The sequence below is a fragment of the Lissotriton helveticus genome, chromosome 12 (genome assembly GCF_964261635.1).
Source record: "Lissotriton helveticus chromosome 12, aLisHel1.1, whole genome shotgun sequence".
NCBI classification, from domain to species: Eukaryota; Metazoa; Chordata; class Amphibia; order Caudata; family Salamandridae; genus Lissotriton; species Lissotriton helveticus.
Window position 1 is genome coordinate 562,080,392 of NC_136073.1, and position 24,026 is coordinate 562,104,417.

Sequence of the window (24,026 nt, forward strand, 5' to 3'; positions counted from 1 at the left end):
CGGAGAATGCATGGCGGCCATCTTTAAGTCAGGCGCCGACCATTAACAAACCCACGCGTCCATCACGGCGGCCATCTTAGAGTCAGGCGAGGTCCTACATATGCAAAAAGAAGCGCGAATTTCACAAGCCAGCCTGATAAAGTGATAATCAGCTCAAAAGACTGCCACCCATGGAAAATAACTCACAAGAATAACAAGTCAACGCGGAAAAACGCAGAAACTAGCAAAGGATTACAAGATACTATAATTGCAAGACACTGTAACAAGATACTGCAACAGAACACAGGCCACCATGTCGGATACTGATGCCCAAAGTACGACCTCAACTGGAGGCGCACCCTCGCAACACAACATGACGACGGTGCCTCAAGTTGCGTCCATAGGAGCACCATTCATGCGGCAACCGCAGCCATTGGTGCTGACGCCTGGAAACACTATGGGGCCTGCCTGGAAAACCTGGAGTGAGGACTTTGAAGATTACATGGAGGGATCCCTCGTACAGGACTCCAAGCGCAAACTGGTTGCGCTGCGGAATCTTGCGGGCCAAGAAATAGCACAAATCATAAAAGAAATGCCTAATATCGCCACGGCCACGTATGATGAAGTGAAGACTGCCCTCGATCGGCGATTCCTCCACAAACGCAATGTTGATTACGAGCGCTACGTGTTCAACTTAGCATCTCAAGAAAAAGGGGAGTGCATGGGCGACTTCATCACACGCATCAAGAGGATGACACGACACTGTGATTTCGATAATTTCAAGACGGAAGACGCACTACGACTCCGCATCATAGATGGATGCCGTTCAGAATCACTACGCAGACGCCTGCTCAAGAAACCTTACACCCTAGAACAAATTGAAGAACTCACAAGAATTAACGACCAGGCGGAAGATCACGCGAAAAGGATGGAAACACACAAGCCTGAACACAAAGACAAAGACCATAAAGAGCAAGCTTTTAGGATACAATCGCGCACAAGTATCCGTCCAAGGTCGAGTGCACATAAACCAAGCAAGCATCACCGTAGCTCCAGGAGATCATCACCCAGGCGAGATTCACGAGATTCACGACAAACCAAGCACACTAAGCCAGCCCCAGCCTGCTACCGATGTGGCCAAGATTACCCCCACTCAGGACAGTGCCCGGCTATTGGTCAACGATGTCACCGATGCGGCAAGGACAATCATTTTGAAATAGTCTGCCAAGCCAGACAATCTACCCGAAGATCACCCACTCCACGAGCCAGCACTCGGCATCATGCCCGAGCCGTGACGAGAAAAGGAAGTCACTCATCAGACTCCTCAAGCTCCAGCACCCGCTCGACATACTCCCGCCAACGACATAGCCGATCCACAAGCGCGCCTCGCTCTCGTCATTACTCATCGAGATCACGTCAGACCCACCGTTCCTCATCCAACAGCTCACCGGCACTCACCACGGTGTCACAAGACAGTGATGAATATGTCTGCAGGGTGTTTGCCTCATCGACAACGATGCAGGACAGTGACGAATATATATGCATGGTGGCTGACCCGGACAGACTCAAACGATACCCAAAGCTAGACATCTTGATAGGAGAGCATCCAGCGAAATTTGTCCTGGATTCGGGTGCCTCGCTGAATTACATATGTGCACTGGAGTACCAGAAAATGAAGAATCGACCCAAACTAGAGCCAGCGGCAGTTCGCATCTTCACGTGGATGTGTCGAAAACCTTTGCCTTGCCTTGGCCGATTCCACACCACACTGACTTTCAAGAACAGAAAAATCCCAGCATACGTTCACGTCGTGGAAGGGCCTGATTTCGCGGACTGCCTGCTCAGCCTGCCAACGGCAGAACGACTGAAACTGGTGGAACTGCTGTACATGACAGAAGATGCCCCTGACATCGTGGCAAAGTTCCCGAAACTATTCAAAGGATTGGGCAAATTGACCCACTTCAAAGTAAAGCTTCACATCAATGAAAACATCACACCCGTTGCCCAGCATCACAGGAAAGTGCCGTTCCACCTGCAACAAGCCGTTGATGATGAACTACAAGACCTGCTACAAGCTGACATAATAGAACGCACGTCTGGACCTACCCCATGGGTATCGCTGGTAGTGGTAGTCCCGAAGAAAGGACAGGACAACAAAGTCCGGTTATGTGTGGACATGAGAGCGCCCAACACTGCCATCGAACGTGAGCGCCACCCAGGACCACACATCAGTGATATGATCACTAAATTGAACGGAGCCACGATATTCTCCAAACTTGACCTGAATAAAGGTTACCACCAACTGGAGCTCCATGAGCAGTCACGTTACATCACGACTTTCACCACGCACCAAGGCTTATTCCGATACAAGCGCCTGAATTTCGGCATTTCATCTGCTGCTGAAATTTTCCAGGAAACCATCAGGAAGGTCATACAAGGGATTCCGAATTCCTTCAACTACAGCGACGACTTGCTAGTCTTCGGGAAAGATCAAGTCGAACATGATACTGCACTGGACAGAGTGTGTCACGCACTGTTGCAGGCCAACCTGACTCTGAACGCGGACAAGTGCGAATTCCACAAGAACACTCTCAAATTTTATGGACATACTTTCTCCAGTGAAGGCATGACGCCTGACCCCGACAAGGTAGCCGCACTAGCTGACACTCCAACGCCACAGGACGTAAGCGATCTCCGCTCATTCCTGGGGATGGCCAGCTACTGCTCACGATACATTCGTGACTACGCCACCATCAGTTACCCACTCCGAGAACTAACTCGTCAAGGTCAACCCTTTGAGTGGTCACGAGCGTGCTCCAAAGCCTTCACAGAAATAAAGCAAGCCGTCGGATCTGCCATCAACCTGGCATATTTTGATACCAGTAAAAGAACTGAAATAACTGTCGACGCCAGTCCGGTGGGTCTGGGCGCCATTCTAGCCCAATACCGTGAACACTCCGACCAGCGACACATAGTTGCCTACGCGAGCCGTAGCCTCACGGACACGGAAAGAGCGTACTCCCAGCCGGAGAAGGAAAGCCTAGCAGTGGTGTGGGCATGCGAACACTTTCACCTGTTTGTATATGGAAAACATTTTACCATTATCACTGATCATCAAGCCCTGCTCACAATCTTTGGTAATCCCAACGCAAAGATGCCTCCTCGCATCGAACGATGGGGTCTGAGACTCCAAGACTATGTGTACACAATTGTCCACAAACCAGGCAAAGCTGAAAACCCTGCGGACTACATGTCTCGTCATCCTTTGCCGCTTGCCACGAAACCTAACTCTCTGGCGGACGACTACATTCACTTCGTCATTGATGCAGCGTGTCCACCCGCAGTCCCCGTGGAGTCCATCCAGGATGCATCCGCCTCTGATCCGTTGATTCAAACAGTCATGACCCACGTTCGCAACAACTCCTGGCGGCAAGCCTTGAACACTGCACCTGGTTCAGACCCTCCCGTGCATGATCTCACCGCATTTTATCGTGTTCATGAAGAACTATCCATCAGCGACAATGGACTTCTTTTGCGAGGGGGAAGGATCGTGATTCCTCACAGCTTGCGCCAAGGCATCATCAATTTAGCACATGAAGGCCACAGGGGCCTGAATGCCACGAAGAAGACCCTGAGAGAACGCGTTTGGTTTCCCTCTCTCGACTCCATGGTGGAAACAACGCTAAAAGACTGTATGACGTGCCAACTGGTGAGCCGTGAAGAACCCCCAGCACCTCTCCAAATGTCTGAACTGCCAGATGAAGTGTGGAAGCAGGTAGCAGTTGACTTCTTTGGACCACTCCAATCAGGACAGTACATCATGGTTGTCATGGATGAATATTCCAGATTCCCGTTTGCACACATGATAGCGTCCACCAGAGCAACAGCCGTCATCCCAGTACTGGACGACATCTTTGCAGCATGGGGTGTTCCAGCAAGAGTCAAATCTGATAACGGGCCCCCGTTCAACGGTCATGAGTTCGCAGAATTCGCGAAGCATTTCGACTTTAAACATCACAAGATAACTCCGCTTTGGCCACAAGCCAACGGCATGGTGGAACGGTTCATGGGTACACTAAAGAGAGCCATCCAACAAGCAGAAATAACACGTCGGGATGTTCAACAAACCCTGAACGAAGTACTGAGAGCTTACCGGACCACTCCTCACAACACCACAAACCAGTGCCCGGCCACACTAATGCTGGGAAGGACACCGAGGACAAGAGTGCCCATGTCAAGCACCACGCCTCACTCGAAGACAGTGACTGTTGACCACGAAACACTTGTTGATATCGACAGCAGAAAGAAACAGAAAATGAAAACATATGCAGACAATCGCCGTCACGCCAAAGACAATGATATCCGTGAAGGTGACTGGGTCTTAGTGAGAGGAGACCGCAGATCGAAAGCAGACAGTCGTTACCTGAATCTTCCTTTACAAGTTCACAAGAGGAAAGGAACTATGATCACTGCCAAAGCTGATCACAAGCAAATAACGAGAAATATATCTCACTTCAAAAGGCATCATCTGGTGAACAGGCAGGAATCCTCCTCTGGACACACCTCGAGCGACTCTGCTAGTCCAGGAGACCGTGCTGAGATTCAACACCATCACCGTCCAAGAATGACTATCAGTCCCGAGCGACGCAGCCAAACCCTGAGAGAGAGAGTCGCCCCAGACGCCTGGTGAGGAAACCACGGCGACTCGTTGAAGAAATGTAGCATCAGTTCTTTGTACAAAAGGGGGAGATGTCATGTCGTTATGCCTGACCTTCCAGACAGGTCAGGCAGCAAGGAACAGGAAACGGAGGACACAGGAAAAGGAGGAGCTAATAGCCTGTAAGCCAGTAGCTTCCTGGCAGGGAATAAAGAAGGTTGCCCTAAGCCGGGCTCTGAGTGCTGTGTTTTATTTGGGCGGGTAGCAGCGTGACAGATGGTTTAGGCAGGTATTGGGCGCCATCACAGGTTGAAATACCTTTGACCCATCCTGCTTAGTGTCAGCAAGCTCCGCCCCCGAGTAGCAAAAGTTCACACTATTGGATGTAAAGCATGTAGGACGCCCAATGCAACATCACTACATGTCCCAGAGTGCTGTGGACTGTTCTGGGTAAACAACGGGGTGGTAAACACGCCAATATGCAGGATACTGTCACTCATCGCAATGCTGATGCCTCCTCTGCTCCCCAGACCGCACCAACCTCCATATCCCGGTGTAGCAATTAGCAGGGGCAAGTCTGGCAGTCCAGCTCGCCCGATGTGGCGTGAAATCACTCCAACACTGCCTTTTCCTTTTTCAGAGTCAAGAGGTGGGTCCCGATCCTCCCAATCCCCTAGGTCCAATATCACCACTGAAGCAGATGCCAGCGTATCGGGCCAACTTTCAGTGTGGGGGCCTCTTGAAGGGCGATTCTGGCACTCGCGCTGTCTGTATGCAAATTACCTCCTCAACGAGCAAGAAGAAGAGGCCACAACAGGGGAGACAGCGGAGACCTCTTTATTGCAGGTAAACCATTTTAAGGGCGAATGCATTTCGGCGTTCGATTCTGCCTTCTTCTGCGCCAGATGGTTTAGGCAGGTATTGGGCACCATCATAGGTTTAAATACCTTTGACCGATCCTGCTTAGTGTCAGCAAGCTCTGCCCCCCGAGTAAACGCGCCGTGCATCGGAAAATGCGATGCAGTGCGCGCTACGAAATTCGTTTTATTAATGAAATTGTTTACTTACCTGCAGTTATCCATGTGCCGGTTTTTAGCCCTCCCCCACCCTGCCCCTCCCCTTCCCCGCCTTCCTGCCCCACCGTAATTCCCTCCACGGGCCGCGGCTGTTAATGTTCAGACCCTAGGCACATGTAGTGCACTTTATTAGGGCTTATAATTAAATTAAATATGCCAATTGGGGTTGAGCTAAATTTGCTATGTTTAGGGGGGAGAGCACAAGCACTTTAGCGCTGTGGTAAAGTGCGCAGACTCCTAAAACCAGCACAAATAAGTTTAGAAAAATGGAGGGAACCAGGCAAAAAGTTGGGGGAAGACCACCCTAAAACTGACCGGTCTAACAGAATGGAACATAGTACTCCTGCAGTACTCTTTTATGTGCTGCTTTGAATACACCTTCAACTGTCCAACTTTCTAGTAGTTATACAAGTGCAACGAGGGCAAGATACTTTCTAGCTGTACTAATTGTATATGAATAGTCCCAGAATATTTGAATTTTCTTTACATTTTAGATATTTTGGACCAGTTCACAAAGTCATATATGAATGTGTAAAAAAGCAACACAGTATTACTAAGCATAATCCAAAACTACTTTGTTGATAGGCCACTTGGATCCCAAACCTTTGGCTGGTAGGCACAAGCCATTCACCTGTAACATTCAACTTAAAGTTTAGCAGCGTCATTACTGAGGGCAATGAAAGTGGGTCTTCGGGCAAGCATCTCCTCTCATTTTGAATAAGTAAATCCTCAGACATGTTACTTGCTGAAGATTTGCAAAAAACCCACATCCTAGCTAAACAATACAACATAAGGCCCCTAGAATGATACACTCCTTTTTAGCAACACTTTGACTGATCCAATGCTTGCTTGTTTAGGTTCTTGCTTGCAGATATTGAACAGAGTGTGGTATTATAAACAGAAGGTGGGCTAAAAGGGGTATTTAAAAGAAACCTGTAGTAATGATGACACGCTGTAACTTGTAATCCAAGTAAGTGTATTCACAGGTAGGACCTTCTCAACAGGTAGGTCATCATTAACAAGTATATAAGTCCTGTAGGCAGTCTGTAGGTGGAAATCAACAGACCCACCAGGAGCAGCCTGCTAGCTGCTCAGCCCCTCACATCAACTGTCATTCCTAATCCAGTCACCCAGGCATTCCACTCATAGCCCATTCACCAACATTCCATACAAACGACACATACTCCGGCTGAGCAGCTAGAGCAGAGAAACATAGGGAATAAAACATCATGTAAGAACACTACAAAACCCTGTAAGAGAGTTACTTACAAATATACTTCACCTGCTTCCAGAAGATGCTGGCCTTAAGTGGGTCATTAGTAACACTCAAAAGATTTAATATCTTACATTTCTGAAATTTCTCCGTAATGCCTAATTGTGAGTAATTAGTAAAAAAGTATTACGGACAAATTAAAAAAATTACGTGACCAAAAGATGTTTACACTTTTTTATTGAATTAAGACACACTTGATTGGAGGTGTATTTCAATGACACACCCTTCCATCAATCTATTGGAAAGTTTACGGCCCATAAAGAAAGACAAGTCTAATTCTTTCATAAAAATGGTTTAACTCAACTAACCAGAAATTGCTACACAAAATCCTGTTGCTGGGTAAATTAGAAACAATATATATTTTCCAGCATTATTGCACTGTCCAAATAAAGATGATTGCTCTTAGATGCAGGGTTTTGAGAAAGTGTTTAGAAAACATGGAGCTTATGATAGAACACATGCATTATAGCTGTCGCTGAAGGTTAATAGAGGGGTACCATGCTTAATGTCTAGCTGAAATTAGTTACATTCTGTTACTTAATGTATCTCAGCAGGGGCAACTATTGTATGATGAATGTGTTTAGATTTCTGAAAGTATAGAATTCAGAATGCAATGTAAGGGTGTTGGAGTGGTCATCAGGAGGTGGATTGCAGGAGATGCCAGGGTGGTTATAATTGTTTATACTGGGCTACTTTGCACCAATGTCCTAATTCGTATCTCGTATGCTAAATAACTTCTAGGAGAAAAAAATGTAACACAGTTTTATCCCTACTACACTAGTTGGCTGTACTATTTCTTTCAAGTAGGAGATGGAGGATACCCAAGTAAAATTTAGAACTGAGAGCAATGTGCGCAAGTTCTGTAATCTGAGCAAAGTGAAACCCAGGAGCAAAGAACATCATACAGAGATCCCATAGTTTGGCACACACACACTGAATAACAATCATGCTAAGGAAAAAAGTCCACAAGCAAATGACCACACCACTTTCGTTTGGAGAAAATTAATTTGCTGGTTTATTTGGTACGGTAATGGGTTAATTTACCAGAGATCCAGGATCGGCAGTGAAGAAATGAACGAAACTGGCTGCTCGCCTGATTAGCCAAGGAGCACCAGGAATTCACGCTGGTTTGAACCTTTGAAATTCACAACACATCTGGACCCCATTGTCCAGGAAAAACAAACTTATCCACATAGGTTACAACTGCCCATGGGAATAATGGGACAACACCGCTTTCATCCAGAGGCCTCTCATTAAGGACTCACAGGTATTGTGTTGCGTTCAGCACCAATGTCCTATGGATCACCCTGTAACCCCGCTGGTACCGTACAACAAGAGAAAAGCGAATATCACAACACTTGGCTTATATCAATATTCATAACGATGATGATAGGGATAAGTGGTAGAGCAGGCTTCCCTGCACATGCTTGCCCAAAAAAGAATGACCCTGGAAGTTGTCAAGTATACAAAGGAGGGCCCAACCATGCCCTGGAAGGGATTTAAAGTAAAGTGTTTAAAATTATTCACCGGATGTGAGCCGTCCCCCAAGCACCATGTCATGAAGGACCAGGCACAGGGAGAAAGGTGTACAGACTAGCAAACGAATACTGTGCAAAGCTGCTGCCTGCCAAAACTGTTGCCCTGTGTGCAACGCTAGCAGCCACGTTTGCGCTCAATATAATGTTATCAGTATAATGTTGTCACTATTGAAGGGTAGTTTCTAAGGTAGACTTCTTGTGACTGTAGATTGTGTCTTTTTCCCATGCTTGCTCTTTCCTGGTGGAAGGCCAGCACCCCCAAAGACAGCTTCATCAGGTGCATCTTAGTTGCAGCTCTCCCATTCCCCATCAGAACCCTGGGAACTGTGCATTTGTAATGAAGTCAGCCTGCAGCCCATGACAGGTCAGATGGGCCTGGGAATGGTGTTTTCCATTGGATTATCGCTTGAATCAGGCGTAGGAAAGAGCCAGGTAGATGTTGGGACTCCGGTTGTGGTCTATGGAGGAATAAACCTAGTCACTTTACAGCGAAGTGACCTGGGCAGGTAGGAGAATGAAATGAGGCGTGGGTGTGGAAAAGATGCATCTTCTGAACAAAGCTCATTACAAAGAATAATAGATGGAGAATGGAGACAAGAGATTTGGACTTGATTGTCTTCTGATGTCAGATGGTCCCATGACATCACATGACTCATCCAAAAGGTACACAAGCTTTGCACTGCGCACAATACAGCTCTGGATATTTTACTGACACAACGTCAGGGGCATTTGGGTAAATGTTGGACCGGAGAAGGAAGGGCACAGCAACCAGGAGGTTGAAGTAGGGTTTAAAGCAGCAGCAACTCCTCTGCTATGGCGGAGGAGCATCACCCTGCCAACAAGCTAAAAAAAAAAAGAATAAGAAAACAATAAAAAAACATGTTTATTATCGTTTTACTTTGTTTCCTGGACAACCAATGGAGGCGGGGCCAGGAGGAATGACAGGCACTGAGGGGAATGGTTGCACACACTGCCCTTAGTGCTCATGTGGGTTTGGACGGTGGTCTCAGGATGGCCAAACCGATATGCGCACTATAGCTGTCTCCAACCTGAGCTGTGTTGTAGGGTTGAAAACAACAAGCAAAGCTCCCAGTCTCACTGGGAGCATAAATTGAGGGCACTCAGGCAAATCCTGATGCTGCTGTCATTCTGCCAGCAGCGTGAGAGGAGCGTCAGGATTGGCACAAGAGGAGTCTGGGAGCCTATGCCTGCAGTGGACTGGAGCCAGAGAGGAGCTAAAGACCAGTGATGCAGCAGGAACTTTTGTTTGTCCATCGTTCCTGGTCCACGCCCCCTGGTGCGCCACTTTGCCAGGACACCAGCCACTACTGATATACAGGGGCACTCTGTAAGGATAAAAAAGAAAGTCAGGGGTATGTAGGCACCATAAACAATATAACAAACAAATAAAAACAATAATGGCGATGGCTGCTGAAATAAATTATGGCTACACATCTCGGTCATGGCTCGTTCCATTCAGCCTACACAACGGCAGCTAGCTAAGGTTTCTCCAAAAGCGAAAACTTCAGGGGAAAAGTAGCACAAATTAACTAAAACCAAAAGTAGAAGCAGAGGTTAGGGTAAGACAAGCCAAGCACCAAATTCAGAGAGGACCAGTCACCGACGCGAGAACATAGAGGGGAATTTTCTGAAGTGAAAGATTCATTTAGAATTACAATTCCAATGTAACCGTCATAAAAAAAAGCAAAGAAAGTGCAATGGCTAGCAGGGCAAGCAGTCACCCTGGGGTGAGAAAGGTTAGTAAAGCCATGAGCCTGGGCTCTTGCTTTATTCCAGTCCATCTAGGGACAAAAGAACATTTGTTGCTGAGCTGCTCCAGCATAGCAGGGAGTTTTAGACAAAGGGTTCAGCCACTGACAGGGGGATCTCCTACGGTGGAAGCCAGCTCTCAACATGCTGAAATGTCAAAACTCTAAAATTGTGATTGAACACAAACTTTACCTTCTGGCTCAGCATAAACATCAGCATGGTTGCAAAACGTCTGCTCATTAAGAAAAAAAGGCTGAATGTGGTCAAGAATTAACACACAGCTTTGTCGGTTGTTCCTCTTTTTCACAATCTCTTCTGTTTTTTGATGCCTCTAGGGTAATTTAGGCACGCTGGGAATTATCGAGTTCAGCAGCATATACACAATTGTGCAGACATTGTCACGAACATCCTTTGCACATGAGTGTGCAGGAGCGCCAGTGGTCACCTAGCATAGTTTAACCGTTCTTTTATGGTCCATTCTCCTCACATCAGCCTCTTGCATTTTGTTTTATGCCCGTTTGGTGGTGACGTTATGTCCCCTCCCTTGAAACAGGTTCTCTGGTTGTGGACTCTGTCTAACTCTTTGGTGACCTCAGCTCTGTCTGCATAATAGACAAGCAGTAAACAAGAATTTCATTTTAAACCACTGGCGTCTCTACAGATGGGACCCCATGCACTCACCCTTTTTGTCCTGCTGCCCCCATTGTGAAGCACCGCAACAGCTGCTGGTTATGCGAGGAGATAACACCGAAAACACCGCACCTTGCCGCACATTCATTTGCATAACCGACTATCATTGGAAAGCAGTGTTGTTTGCTTAAAATGTTTAAATCTGACTTTGTATGTATGTGTTAATATATCTGTAGCTAAATATACATATGTATGAATATATACATAGTCAAAATTAAATATGTTAAACAAACATATGCATATATGTGTATCTTTCTTTCACACTCTCTCTCTCTCTCTCTCTCTATATATATATATATATTCCAAATTTTCTGAGCGAAGACGGAAAACAACTCCACGAGCCCACTGATCAGTATGTATGTATGTATATATATATATATATATATATATATATATATATATATATATATATATATATATATATATATATATATTTTTTTTTTTATCCTTTGTTGGTGGCCCAATCGGCTTATTTGTGACCCCGTTTTGTGTCACCTCCCTCTCAAAAAAAGCACCTCTAGAAACGCCACTGGCCACTAAAGCTGCTTTAGCAGTTTTTTTATGTGTTTCTTCTTTGTGGTTGTTTTGCTGTAAGTTCATGTTTTCACTTCCCCTGACTCAGAGATATTCCTTTGGTGGCCTTTCAAGGAAGTCAGTCTCCTTCTGCACTTTTCAGGGAGAGATTGAGACTAGGATACCGATGTATTTAATTGTTCTTTTAGTACAAATAAGAGCCAAGAAGCTTTCTTAGAATTCTATTCGACAGCTATGCATATAAAGTGATCTGAACGTCTACAGCCATCCTGCAAGCCAAGAGGTAAGATAAGATATTTGTTAAAACTGTGTTACCTTAACTGTGGTGACTATTTTGCTGCTGGTGCATGTTGCAAAACTTTTATCGGGTTTCCACTTGAACTGCATGCAAGCTGCGGGACATTACTACTGATAAAACCTATAAATTCAATTTCCGCTCATACATTCAAAATATTTAAATACTGCTCACACAGATCTTTGTACGTGATACAGCCTGACGTATTGCTTCATAAATAACAACGATCTTTTAACAGCTCCTGCCCTAGAGGCGGGTAATGCAGAGTTCACTAGTGTGTAATATGCTGCTGTACTGTGCCATGTTTGGTTTTGATCGTAGATACGAGGTTGTAATTGTTGTTGCATGCTTCTCATTAATTTATAAGTCAATTTCTCTTTTGTTGCTCCACGCAAATGGGCATCTGGCATCCACTTTAGTAAATTAGACAGCTTGGTAGCATCTCTTTCTGACGTAGCACGATAACAGGACATCGTTTCAGAAGCTGCAATTAGATTAGATTTCATTGTTACAATGAATGGTCTGCTGTTCTGCTTGCCAGTATCTTGCGAATCATAATTTATTTATGAAGTCTATATCACAGTGAAACGTTGAAACATGAAGAGCTCAGAATACACCCTCTTTATTTCAGGCTGCAGAGGAGCCATATCCTACGAGAATGAAATCGATGAACAAGACGGAGGAGAGCGTGAGCCCTGAGCACATCACATGGGGCTTCGAAAGGCCAACAGTGTGCGCCATATTGGGATTGGCGTTCTTGATTGGAGTGCCTGGGAATCTCATTGTCATCTGGAGTATTTGCCGGAACCTGAAGCAAAAGTCATCCACTGTCCTCCTGATCCTCAACCTGGCCATATCTGACATCTTGGTGCTGGCTACCCTACCTGTCTGGATTTATTCCTTTGCCAACCAATGGGTTTTCGGGATCCCCTTTTGTAAGATCTTGGTCTACTTGATCTACTGCAGCATGTACAGCAGCGTGTTTTTTGTGACTGCCCTGAGTGTGGAGCGGTACCTGGCCGTGTTTCATCCCTTCTCCATGCGCATCTGGAAAAGGAACTCCTTTGCCCTCAAATTCATCCTCCTCATTTGGGTCGCGGCCTTCCTCTTCGGAATCCCCATCCTCCCTGTGCAGGAAACCGAGGAGCTGGGAGATGCTTTACAATGCACATGCCGAAATTACGCCTCAGGGACGCAGGCGGCTGGTTTACTCATGCTAGAGACCCTGGCCGGCTTCGTGATTCCATTCTGCGTCATCTGCACGTGCTATGCGTGCATTGGGAGGAGGATACGGCAAATGACTTACACAGCTAAGCGCCGGTCGGAGACCCTGATCACCAGCGTGGTCATCGCGTTTGCGGTGTGCTGGATGCCCCACCATGTCTTTAACCTGCTCTCCGTGGCTTCAGTCATGCTTGAGACATCCGACCCTGAGATGGCAGCCACGCTGGATGACATCACTCACATGGGAGTCTTCATATCTGGGGCATTGGCATTTATTAGCAGCTTTATCAATCCTTTACTCTATGCTTTTGCTGCCCGGAAATTCCGCAATCATGTGAGGCTAGATAAGTGCGCCAAACTATTTGAACTATTGAGCCACAGCACTAGAGAGGATAGTGTGAGTGTGAGGGAGTCGTCCCATATGAAAGAAACGAATGAAGTGTTTGCATTGTCAGACAGATGACCTGTAGCTATGCTGAAGCTAAGTGCAGTGTTTTACCCTCTACGTATGGACTGCAAATCTGGTATTGTAAGTTTTACCCAAAAATATCTCTGCAGATAGTGTCCAAGGGTTCACAATATTTTAACTTATAGAAACGTATTCAAATTCATTACTAATTGGACTGGGTGTCTCAGCAGAAAGAAATATGTTGGTGCGACAAAGTTTGGTATTTGTTTTGTGCGGACATGGATTAAATGGTGTTTTTTTGTACACCTGTTTTGAAGTTTCTTTTATTTGCACGACTGATCCTATTACAATTTGCTGCTAAGCATACTCTCACAAAAGATCTGTCCAAAATTCCAAGAATACCCCACATAGTCATTTTCTAAAGGGTTCAAGAAAGAATGATTGTTAGAACAGAAAGAGTCATGTAAGCTGCTGAGATGTGACATTTTTAAGCTGTTACTGTGAAGTTTACCCTAGGCGGCACATTCTATACCTACAATGAGAAACATGACATACGTCGTCTAGAGCTTATCATATGGGATTACTGAAAGCAAGACACCTGCCATTCAAATCCCACCAAAACGTCACTGATATTATAGGTAAGATAGCAGGCATCTAAAAATATGTCCAGCTTGTTTTTCTCAAATATATATATATATATTTTATTATTTTATTTTGTATACTTATAAAGCGCGATCCTGTCACCCAAAGGGCATCCTGGCGCTTGAACTTCGGTCGACTACACTTTTCACAGCTCAAACATTTCTTGGAAAGAGATGCGTTTTTAACGCTTTCCTGAACGGAAGGTAATCCCTATGGCTTCTCAGAGAGAGTGGCAGGGAGTTCCAAAGTTTAGCCGCTGCTACACTACACTAAATGAGCGGCCGCCCATCCTAACTCTCTGAAACCTTAGGACCACCAGCAGTTGTGCCGAGGAAGAGCGGAGAGGCCGCGAGGCAGAGTACCAGGCAAACATGTTCTGTAATAGCACTGGACCCTGTCGGTGTACTGCCTTAAACACCAGACACGCCGCCTTATACAGTACGCGCGAGTGCACCGGAAGCCAGTGAAGATCTCTTAAAGCTGAGGTGGAGGAGCTGAAATTAGGGTGAGAAAGCGCTAGCTTAGCGGCCATATTCTGCACTCGTTGTAACTTCCCCAGCAGGTTTTTTGGAGCCTCCAGAAGTAGCGCATTACAGTAGTCTAAGCGACTTAGTATAGTCCCGCGCACTACTTCTGGCCTGGCCTGAGCGGGGAGAAGGGGTAGAACTTTGCGCACCATGCGTAACAGCATCATGCATGTAGAGATGGTCTTGTTAACATGCATATCAAGCTGTAAATTTGGGCCGAAGATCACCCCCAAGTTACGAGCTGACTCCGCCGCCGACACTGGCTCGGGGAAAGTCACAGGCCAAAAGTTTTCTGGAAGTACTCGCGGAATCCGGTCCATGGAGCAGTGAAGCACCTCCGTCTTAGTACTGTTAAATTGGAGGGAATTAGCCCGCAGCCAATCCGCTGTGGCTGCCATACATTGATGGAAGATCTCCAGAGGGACCGCGTTATTTCCTTCCGAAGAGAAGACCAGCTGGGTGTCATATATATATATTACCTATTGGTGGTGGGCAGTAGATTTTTAGAGTTAGGACCATGTTGACCATGTTTCTATAGAAAAAGCGTTGTTGACTTGCCTATATCTTAGGCATCGTTTGATGAATCTTCACAAAAGTTTACCCAAAAAGTCTCATAGGGGCATATTATCAAGGGGGTTTATCTCCGCTTTTTTGGCTTTAAAAGCCAAGAAAGCGGAGATAAAATTATCTCCCTATTACCAAGCTGTCGCTAACACCAGTTAGTGACAGCTAATAGGAGATAGCGACCATCTTGGGCCCCACTTTGCATGTCAGTGATATTTATCACTAATGACATGCAAAGTGGGCGTGCCAAGATGTTAGCGACTGGAAACAGTCGCTAACATCGCTATCTCCTATTACCAACTTTTGGAGATATTCGCGCTAAGCGCGAATATCTCCAAAAGCTAACACCTGCCCTGAGCAGTTCTTCACCATGTTATCCAATGGGAGGTGGATAACATGGCTAAGAGCATTTGCTCGATAATGCATGAATATCGCTGACTTTTCAGCGATATTCATGCATTGCGGCCGTTTTTTATCGCATTTGCGATAAACCTTGCTAATAGCAAGGTTTATCTGCGATAAAAATCGCCGATGTGCGGCGATAATTTTTGTCTCTAAACAAGTTAGAGACAAAAATTATCGCTAGTCGTTGGTAATATGCCCCATAGTGAGTAGTTTTCTGCATGGAAAGTTTTGTGGTGATCTGTCAAGCAGGGGGTGAGAAAAAGGTGGGTCAAAAATAAAACAATTTCCTATGTTAATTCCCATAGGAGCTTTGAACATGACTACAGCCCAAACTTCTGGACTTAATTACACCACATTGGCTAGGAAGGTAGATTTTGGTTTGCAGATCCCACTTTCAGTTATTTGGTGTAAATCAGTTCAGTAGCTGTTGAGAAACGTAAGGGCAAGCAAATAAGGGTATTTGGGTATGCCATATAGGATGCTGTTTTGTACTTAGGGCATTGACAGTTGCCCTTTTTAGTTGAATACATTACGTGTGCACTTTCAGGCATCTATGCCAAGTGCTACATAGAGTATGCCATCCCCAAAACACTTGACATAGATGTTCACAAAAGTATAGAGCCTCTCTTTCAGTTACAGAGACAGCTGCAGAAGCACTTATACATTTAGGCACTCACCAGAAACTATTTATTTATGCATGCAGCAGACTCAAAGGTAGCTGCAGTAACACCTACATAGCTCTCTATTGCCCAATACAGGCACTAAAGTATTTGTGCAGCCACTTACATACACATCTAGGGAGCCCTAGAGGTACTATAGCAGTCAGTTACATACCAGCACATTTACTTAAACAGCTTGTGACACTGATAGAAGTGTACTCCTACATCTCTGAGATATGTAGGCAAGTACTGACACAAACCTCTCAACCATGTAGAGAAATAGTCTTTCAAACATGGTTGTTGGCTACTAGTGCAGACTCTGTATTTATCAAGTGCCAAATCCACTAAAAAAACATGCTCCCATTCACTGACCCACTCAGATACTCATACACCCACTTAGACATCTACTCAGTCAGAGATTCACTCAGACAGTGATGCACCCACTCACATACCCAGTGAGACACTTATTGTATTGTATTGTAATTGAATTTATGTAGCGCTTACTACCCCTGACGAGGCATCAAAGCGCTTTTTCGGCGAGTAGCACGCTACTCCGAGACCCATAGAAGATTAGTGTTGAATTAGTATAGTGAAACATGCAAGTACATTTTAAGTGGTGGATAGGTTAGTCAGTTATTTGGATTTGGAATGATAGCAGAAGGATAGAGGAGGACAAAGGTTTGTATTTATATAGCGCTTGTTGATGCACGCTTTTGAGGAAGCCTACAAAGGATTAGTGGTGAATTAATATGGTGAAATATGAAGTAATTTCAGTGGTGGATATTAGTCAGTTACTTGGAGTGAGAAGGATAGCGAAGGGATAAAAGGGGAAGAAAGATTTGCATTCATATAGCACTTGTTACCCCTGATGGGTGTTGAAGCGCTTTTCTGGCAAGTAGCACGCCACTCCGGAACCCATAAAGGATTAATGTTGAAAATTAGTATAGTAAAAAAAAAAATGAAGTAATTTGAGAAGTGGATATGTTATTCAGTTATTTGAGTAGTATATTAGTATAGTTTAATATGGAATTTGAGAAGTGAACATGTTAGTATGTTAATTTCGATTGAAAAGGATAGTGGAGGGATAAAAGAGTGAACTTTTTTTTTTTTTTTTTTTAGGTCTTAGCAATAGGAGGAGGCTTTTGGATGAGTAACAAGCATTTACAATGCAACGGTCTTGCCTTTGCAAAAGTCAGAGCTATTGGCATTGTAAATGACAAAATTGTTATCTATGTGTTGGTTTTGAAAACAGATACATAAATGGCATTGTCATTTACAATGCCAATAGCTCAATCTCTCGCAAATGCGACACCTATTGCATTTGCACCCCCACACACACAGAGTCACACACACACAGACACACACAGAGCCACACACACACACACAGACACACACACAGAGCCAAACACACAGCCACACACACACACAGAGCCACAGACACACACAGAGCCACACACACACACACACAGAGTGCCACACACACACACACACAGCGCCACACACACACACAAACACAGCACCATACACACACAGTGACACCCACACACACAGAGCACCAAATGTGGTGAGGGTGTGTGAGGGTGAGTGAGGGTGTGAGGGTGAGTGAGGGTGTGTGAGGGTGAGTGAGAGTGTGTGAGGATGTGTGAGGGTGAGGGGGTGTGAGGGTGAGGGGTTGTGAGGGTGAGGGGGTGTGAGGGTGATGGTGTGTGAGGGTGAGGGTGGGTGAGGGTGTGTGAGGGTGAGGGGGTGTGAGGGTGAGGGGGTGTGAGGGTGAGGGGGTGTGAGGGTGAGGGGGTGTGAGGGTGAGGGAGTGTGGGTGAGGGGTGTGAGGGTAAGGGGTTGTGAGGGTGAGGGGTGAGGGGGTGTGAGGGTGAGGGTGTGTGGGTGTGAGGGTGAGGGTGTGTGAGGGTGTGTGAGGGTGAGCATCACAACCCATTTTGTTTTCTGTTTCTTATTTATATAATGCTTTGAAGAACCGCAAGCGTTCCTCGGTAGAGATGGAAAAGAGGATTGTAGAGAGAAAGTAAAGGGAGGTGGTAGGATAGTGGAAATGTGTAGTATTCCGCAAAAAGTTACCACAGAAAAGGCTCATAAAGCGAACAGAGATTGAGTGCATTCTCATTAGGCTGTCTTAGAGATCTGGCTGTAGTCTCACTAGGAGGTCTGGTAGCTGACAGACCTTGGAATTAGTATCATAGGGGTGTCAAAGCACAGACTAGCATTCTTCTTCCTGGAGTGTCAGTGTCTAGCCTCACCATTGGTACAAGAGACCTCCTGAACGGTAGACAGGCTGAATGGGTTATAACTCCTGGTCTATTTGCCAAGGTATCTACCCCAATGCCTACTGGCTTGCAGCTAACCTTTCCTGACCCCCGATCACCACTTTAGGAGCACCAGAGGGGCCTCTATGTTTGAGTCTAACAACCGCGAAGAGAGCTATTTGTAGGACATAGGTCTCCTGGAAGCGTCTCTTAGCAAGTATGTGTTCCCCAAGCACGACCCTATCCCAGAGATGCACAAACACGGCACCAGGTCAATGCCAAGGTCCACCCCGAGTGTATACACAAGCTCCTGCCCGCGTAAAGTAAGAGGCCCTCTCGCCGCTCTGCACGCTTCACCCTCTTGCACGCACTTGTTTTTCGTATTAAAAACGATCTATAAGGACCGAGCCCTCTAAGTTTTCCTCTCTGCTCAGCGTACTCCCGCCCCCACCTCTGTCGAGGAGCCCTCCTCTCGGGCTTTCCTCCCCACCGCGGCCGCCTCGGTCTCTCGCCCGGCGTGGAATCGCTTGTTTGCTAACCTTGTCCGCCACAGGCCCCCGTAAAGCCCTCGTCTTTCCCCTGCCCCTCGACACGTACGGCCATCCCCTCCGGCCTCTCTGCTCCGCCCCCCCGTAGGGACCTTTCTGTGTGACTTGTGTTTCCTCCGGAAGCTGTCGAGGTGACACCAGAGCAGAGAGTGAGCGCAGCCTCTTAGGGGCAGAGAGGCTACAAACCGGCAGAGACCCGAGCGGAGCAGCAAGAGGGGCAGCCGGGAGGGCCCAGGGACCAATGTGGGGGGTCTCAAGGCCGCGAGAGCAGGGACAGACAGACAGACAGACAGACACCAGAGGAGGATTGCAGTGTTCCTAGGAGCTGGTGCTGATGAGAACCCAGACAGGATGGATCTTTGAAGGGGATCCTTTTTAAGGGGGAGGAGGGGGGGGCGATGACTCCCTGGCCTCTTCGACCCCAGTGATTTTGCCCCCACAAGAGGAAGAGGAGGATGTACCCGTCCAGGAGGAAGGCAGCTCTGCATTACCAGGAGCACGCTAGGTGATTGGGTGCACGCATGGCGAAGGGTAGAAGGGGAGTGCAGACACAGGGGGCAGCAAAGGAGGGGAAGAATATCATGGCCAGGAGACATTTGGAGGTGTCTGCTTTTGTGGAGTATGGTTTGGACGAGAAAGGTGGGGTATGGATGACATTAGTTCTGTTTCGGAGGTAGGACGCTATCCAGTCTAAAGCAGTTCCCTCTATGCCGGCTTGATAGAGTCTTTGTTTCAGAGTGTCATGGTCGACCGTGTCAAAGGCAGCTGAGAGGTCCAAGAGGAGTAGCGTAGCAACCCCTTTGCCATCAACTGTATTCTTTAGGTCATCCCTGATGGCAAGGAGGGCAGATTCAGTGCCTCTTCCCGGACGTAATCCTGTTTGGAAGTCTGAAAGTATGTCATTCTCTTCAATGAATTTTGACATCTGGGCGAACGCTGCTCCTTCTATCAGTTTGCCCAGAAACGGTCCATTTGTAATGGTTCTGTAGTTGTCAGGGTTCAGCGGGTCCAAGTTTGTTTTCTTCAGTAAAGGGCGTATGTATGACTTTTTGAGTTCTTCTGGAAATATTCCAGTAGTTAAGGAATCGTTGAGGATTCTTCTTACTGGAGTGGCAGCAGCGCTTGTTAAAATAACTGTCTTGAAAGTTTGTGGCGGACAGGGGTCAGAAGGGCTGCCGGCAGGGCTGCTACTTTGACCAGGTCCATAAATTCATCATGTGAGATGTGTTGGAAGGAACTGAGAGGCTTGATTAGAGCATTCTTTGATTGTTGTTTTGTACAAGGGTTAGTGCTGGTGCTTTGTTTCTGTTTTAAGTACGATTCCAATGTGTCTGCTTTGTCCGTGTAATGATTTGCCAGTTTGTCTGTGAAATCTTGAGCAACAGGATGAGTTCCTTCTAGGCAATTTGGTTTGCGAAATTCATTGAGTATTTTATAGAATTCTTTATTTGCACATTTAGCGTTTTGAATTCTGACTGAAAAGTTACCGGTATGTCATAGTTAGAATTTTTTTTAAAACAAACTTAGAAATTCACTGAAAAAAACAAAGGGTACATGAATGTTAAAGTTAGGAAATAGAATTAAAAAAAACTTTAAAATTCACTGAAAAAACCAAATTATACAGGGATGTTATATTTATGTTTACATTACATTTGTACAAATCAGTGAAATTCAGCATCTATAGTTACCTGAGCTAACTATAACTTACGTCCCTGCAATACACTGCTTATGACCTCACACATTACATCACTCATGATGCGGTCAGTGACATCACTGATGACATCATTGAAGACATCTCAAATGACATCACTGAGGACATCATCCAGTGAGTGTTAGTGTTTTCTAAAAGTTTCTGAGTGTATAAAGATATATATCAAGAATCTATTAAACTTAAATAAGTATAGTTTGTGTACTACTAAAGAATAATACTATTTGTAACACATATTATGTGAGTGGCAGTGTGACTGAGTATCCTTGTGTGAGTAAGTGTCTGATTGTCTCATTGGGTGTGTGAGTGGTTGTATGAGTGATTGAGTGGCTATACGAGTGACTGTATGGGTGAGTGAGTGAATATGTGTGGCTGTGTGGGTGAGTGAGTGGGTGTGGCAGTGGTATATGAGTGAGTAAGTGGGTATGTGAGAGTGTATAGGTGAGTGATGGGGCATGTGAGTGGCTGTATGAGTGATGAAGTGGGTGCATAAGTGGTGTATGTATGAGTGCATGGGTGTGTGAGTGATCACATGGGAGAATGAGTGAATGTGAGAGTGGCTGTATGGGTGAGTGTGTGTTTGTGTCAGTTACTGTATAGGTGAGTGAGTACTTGTGTTAGTATCTGTATGAGTAAGTGAGTAGATATGTCGGCGTGTGAGTAACTGTATGGGTGATTGAGTAGCTGTATGAGTGGCTCTATGGGTGAGTGTGTAGGTGTGTGAGTAGCTGTATGGGTGACTGACTCAGTGTCTGAGTGGCTGTATGAGTGAGTGTGTCAGTGTATGGGTGGATGTGTGAGGGGCTGTATTGATAAGTGAGTGGGTGCATGAGTGGCTATATGAGTGAGTTTGTGGTTATGCATGTAGCTGTATAAGTGAGTGGATATGTGAGTGGCTCTATGATTCAGTGAGTGGATGTGTGAGTACTTGTATGAGTCTATGAATTGGTTTGTGAGTGGTTTTGTGGGAGTGGGTGTATGTGTGGTTGTATAGGGTTGTAAATGGGTGTGTGAGTGGTTCAGTGGATGATGTCATCAGTGATGTCATTTGAGATGTCATCAGTGACATCTCTGACGATGTCATGATGAGTAATGTGATATGTAAGGTCATACGGAGTGCTTTGTGGGGGCATAAGTTATAGTTAGCTCAGGTAACTATAAATGCTGAATTTCACTAGTTTTGTATGAGTGAAATGTGAGCTTAAATATAACGTCCCTATAACCTTTGTTTTTTTCAACGAATATATATGCATACATACATAAATGCATATATAGTTATGTAAATACACATATATAAAAAAACAAAGGTTACAGGGACGTTATAGTTAGAAATTAGCATTTAAAAAAAACCTTTGAAATTCACTGAAAAAAACAAAGGTTACTGGGACGTTCTAGTTCAGAAATGGAATAAAAAAAACCTTGGAAATTCATTGAAAAAAAACAAAGGTTACAGGGACGTGATAGCTAGACTCAGGTTTCACTTGTACAAAACCAGCTAAATTCAGCAGTTATAACTTGCGCCGGTGCAATGCACTGCTTACTACCTCACATATTACATCACTCATGACATAGTGACATCACTGATGACGTCACTGATTACATCTTAAATGACATCACTGATGACATCGTACGGTGACTGTGAGTGTTTTTAAAACGTTTATGAGTGCTAAATATATATACCAAGGTGTATCAGTGAATCAGTGGGTGTGTGAACGCCTGTATGGATGATTCAGTGGGTGCATGACTGACTGTATATGAGTGATTAGGTATCTCAGTGAATGTATGAGTGAGTGACTGGTTGTCTGAATGTCTGTATCAGTCTGTCAGTTGGTGTCTAAGTAGCTGTATGGGTGTGTGAGTAGGTACACGTGTAGCTGTATTTGTGAGTGATTAGTTGTCTAAGTACCTGTATGTGTCTGAGTGTCTGTGTGGGTAGGTGAGGGTGTGTGTCACTGCCTGGATGAATGAGTAAGTGGGGGAGTCAATGGCTGTATGGGTTAGTGAGTGCATGTGTGTCAGGCTGTGTAGGTGAGTGAGTGTGTTTATGGCTGTGTGGGTGAGTAAGTGGATTTTTCAGTGGGATATGGGTGAGTAACTGGGTATGTGAAGGGCAGTATAGGTGAATGATGGGGTATATGAGTGACTGTATGGGTGAGTGAAGGTGAGTGGCTGCATGGTGAGTGAGTGCTTGTGTCAGTGACTGTATAGGTAAGGGAGTACGTGTTAGTATCTGTATGAGTAATTGAGTGTGTGTGTGTGTATCTGTATGGGTGAGTAAGTGGCTGTGTGATTGACTATGGGTGAGTGACTACTAGGTGTGTGAGTAGCTCTATGGGTGACTGACTCAGTGTGTGTGGCTGTATGGGTATATAAGTGGATATGCCAGTGGCTGCTTTAATGACTGAGTGGGTATATGAGTGGCTGTATGGGTGAGTGAGTGGATGTGTTACGTAGATGTATGAATCAGTAAGTGGGTGTGTAAGTACTAGTATGGGTCTGTGATTGAGCTTGTGAATGGTTGTGTGGAAGTGTGTGCATGAAAGGTTCTATTGGGTGTGAGTGGGTGCGTCAGGGTTTCTGTGGATGATGTCATCAATGATGTCATTTGAGATGTCATCAGTGATGTCACTGACCATGTTATGAGTGATGTAATTTGTGATTTCATAAGCAGTGCATGCGGGGGGTGCAAGTTGTAGTTAGCTCAGCTAACTATAACTGCTGAATTTCACTTGGTTTGTACGTGTGAAACCTGAGCCGAACTATAACGTCCCTGTAGCCTTTGGGTTTTTTCAAGGAATTTCAAAGGTTTTTTAAATGATAATGCCTAACTATAACGTACTGTAACCTTTGTTTTTTTCAGTGAATTTCAAAGGTTTTTTAAATGTTAATTCCTAACAAGCTCGTCTCTGTAACCTTTGTTTTTTTTCAGTTAATTTCTATGTTTTTTAATAGGTCTGGGCAGAGCTCACGGAGTTTCACTCTGTGAAGTTACTGGTAAACTCTGCCAAAGAATGACTAGTTCCACGTGCAGGTAGATCACCGCTTGGCCACTCACAGCATCAGACTCACCAAGGAAACAGCACCTCTCGCCTGAACTACAACTCTGCTCCACCTAGCACCGACAGTAGTGTCAAGGTGGGGAGTGCTGCCAACACACAATCAGTGCTTGCATGTGTACAATCCGTACTAAAAGAATAGCACCCAGGCCATCTCTGCATAAAGAATAATCATGGTAGAGCAAGCTCAAGACAGAGGCGGGTCCATTTC

General features: G+C 45.4%; 1 protein-coding gene across 1 annotated transcript; it reads left to right on the forward strand.

The window, feature by feature from the left end:
• The first annotated feature begins 11,585 nt into the window (after positions 1-11,585).
• On the forward strand, positions 11,586-13,748 carry LOC144797581 (leukotriene B4 receptor 1-like). Its single transcript, XM_078668247.1, has 2 exons — positions 11,586-11,800; positions 12,444-13,748. Exon 2 carries the CDS (start codon positions 12,471-12,473, stop codon positions 13,497-13,499), a length of 1,029 nt encoding a protein of 342 aa, XP_078524373.1. The 5' UTR covers positions 11,586-11,800; positions 12,444-12,470; the 3' UTR covers positions 13,500-13,748.
• The last annotated feature ends 10,278 nt before the right edge of the window (positions 13,749-24,026 follow it).

Bases quoted from the DNA above. Each gene is read 5' to 3' on its own strand.
- LOC144797581 (XM_078668247.1), top strand. From the start codon at position 12,471: ATGAAATCGATGAACAAGACGGAGGAGAGCGTGAGCCCTGAGCACATC.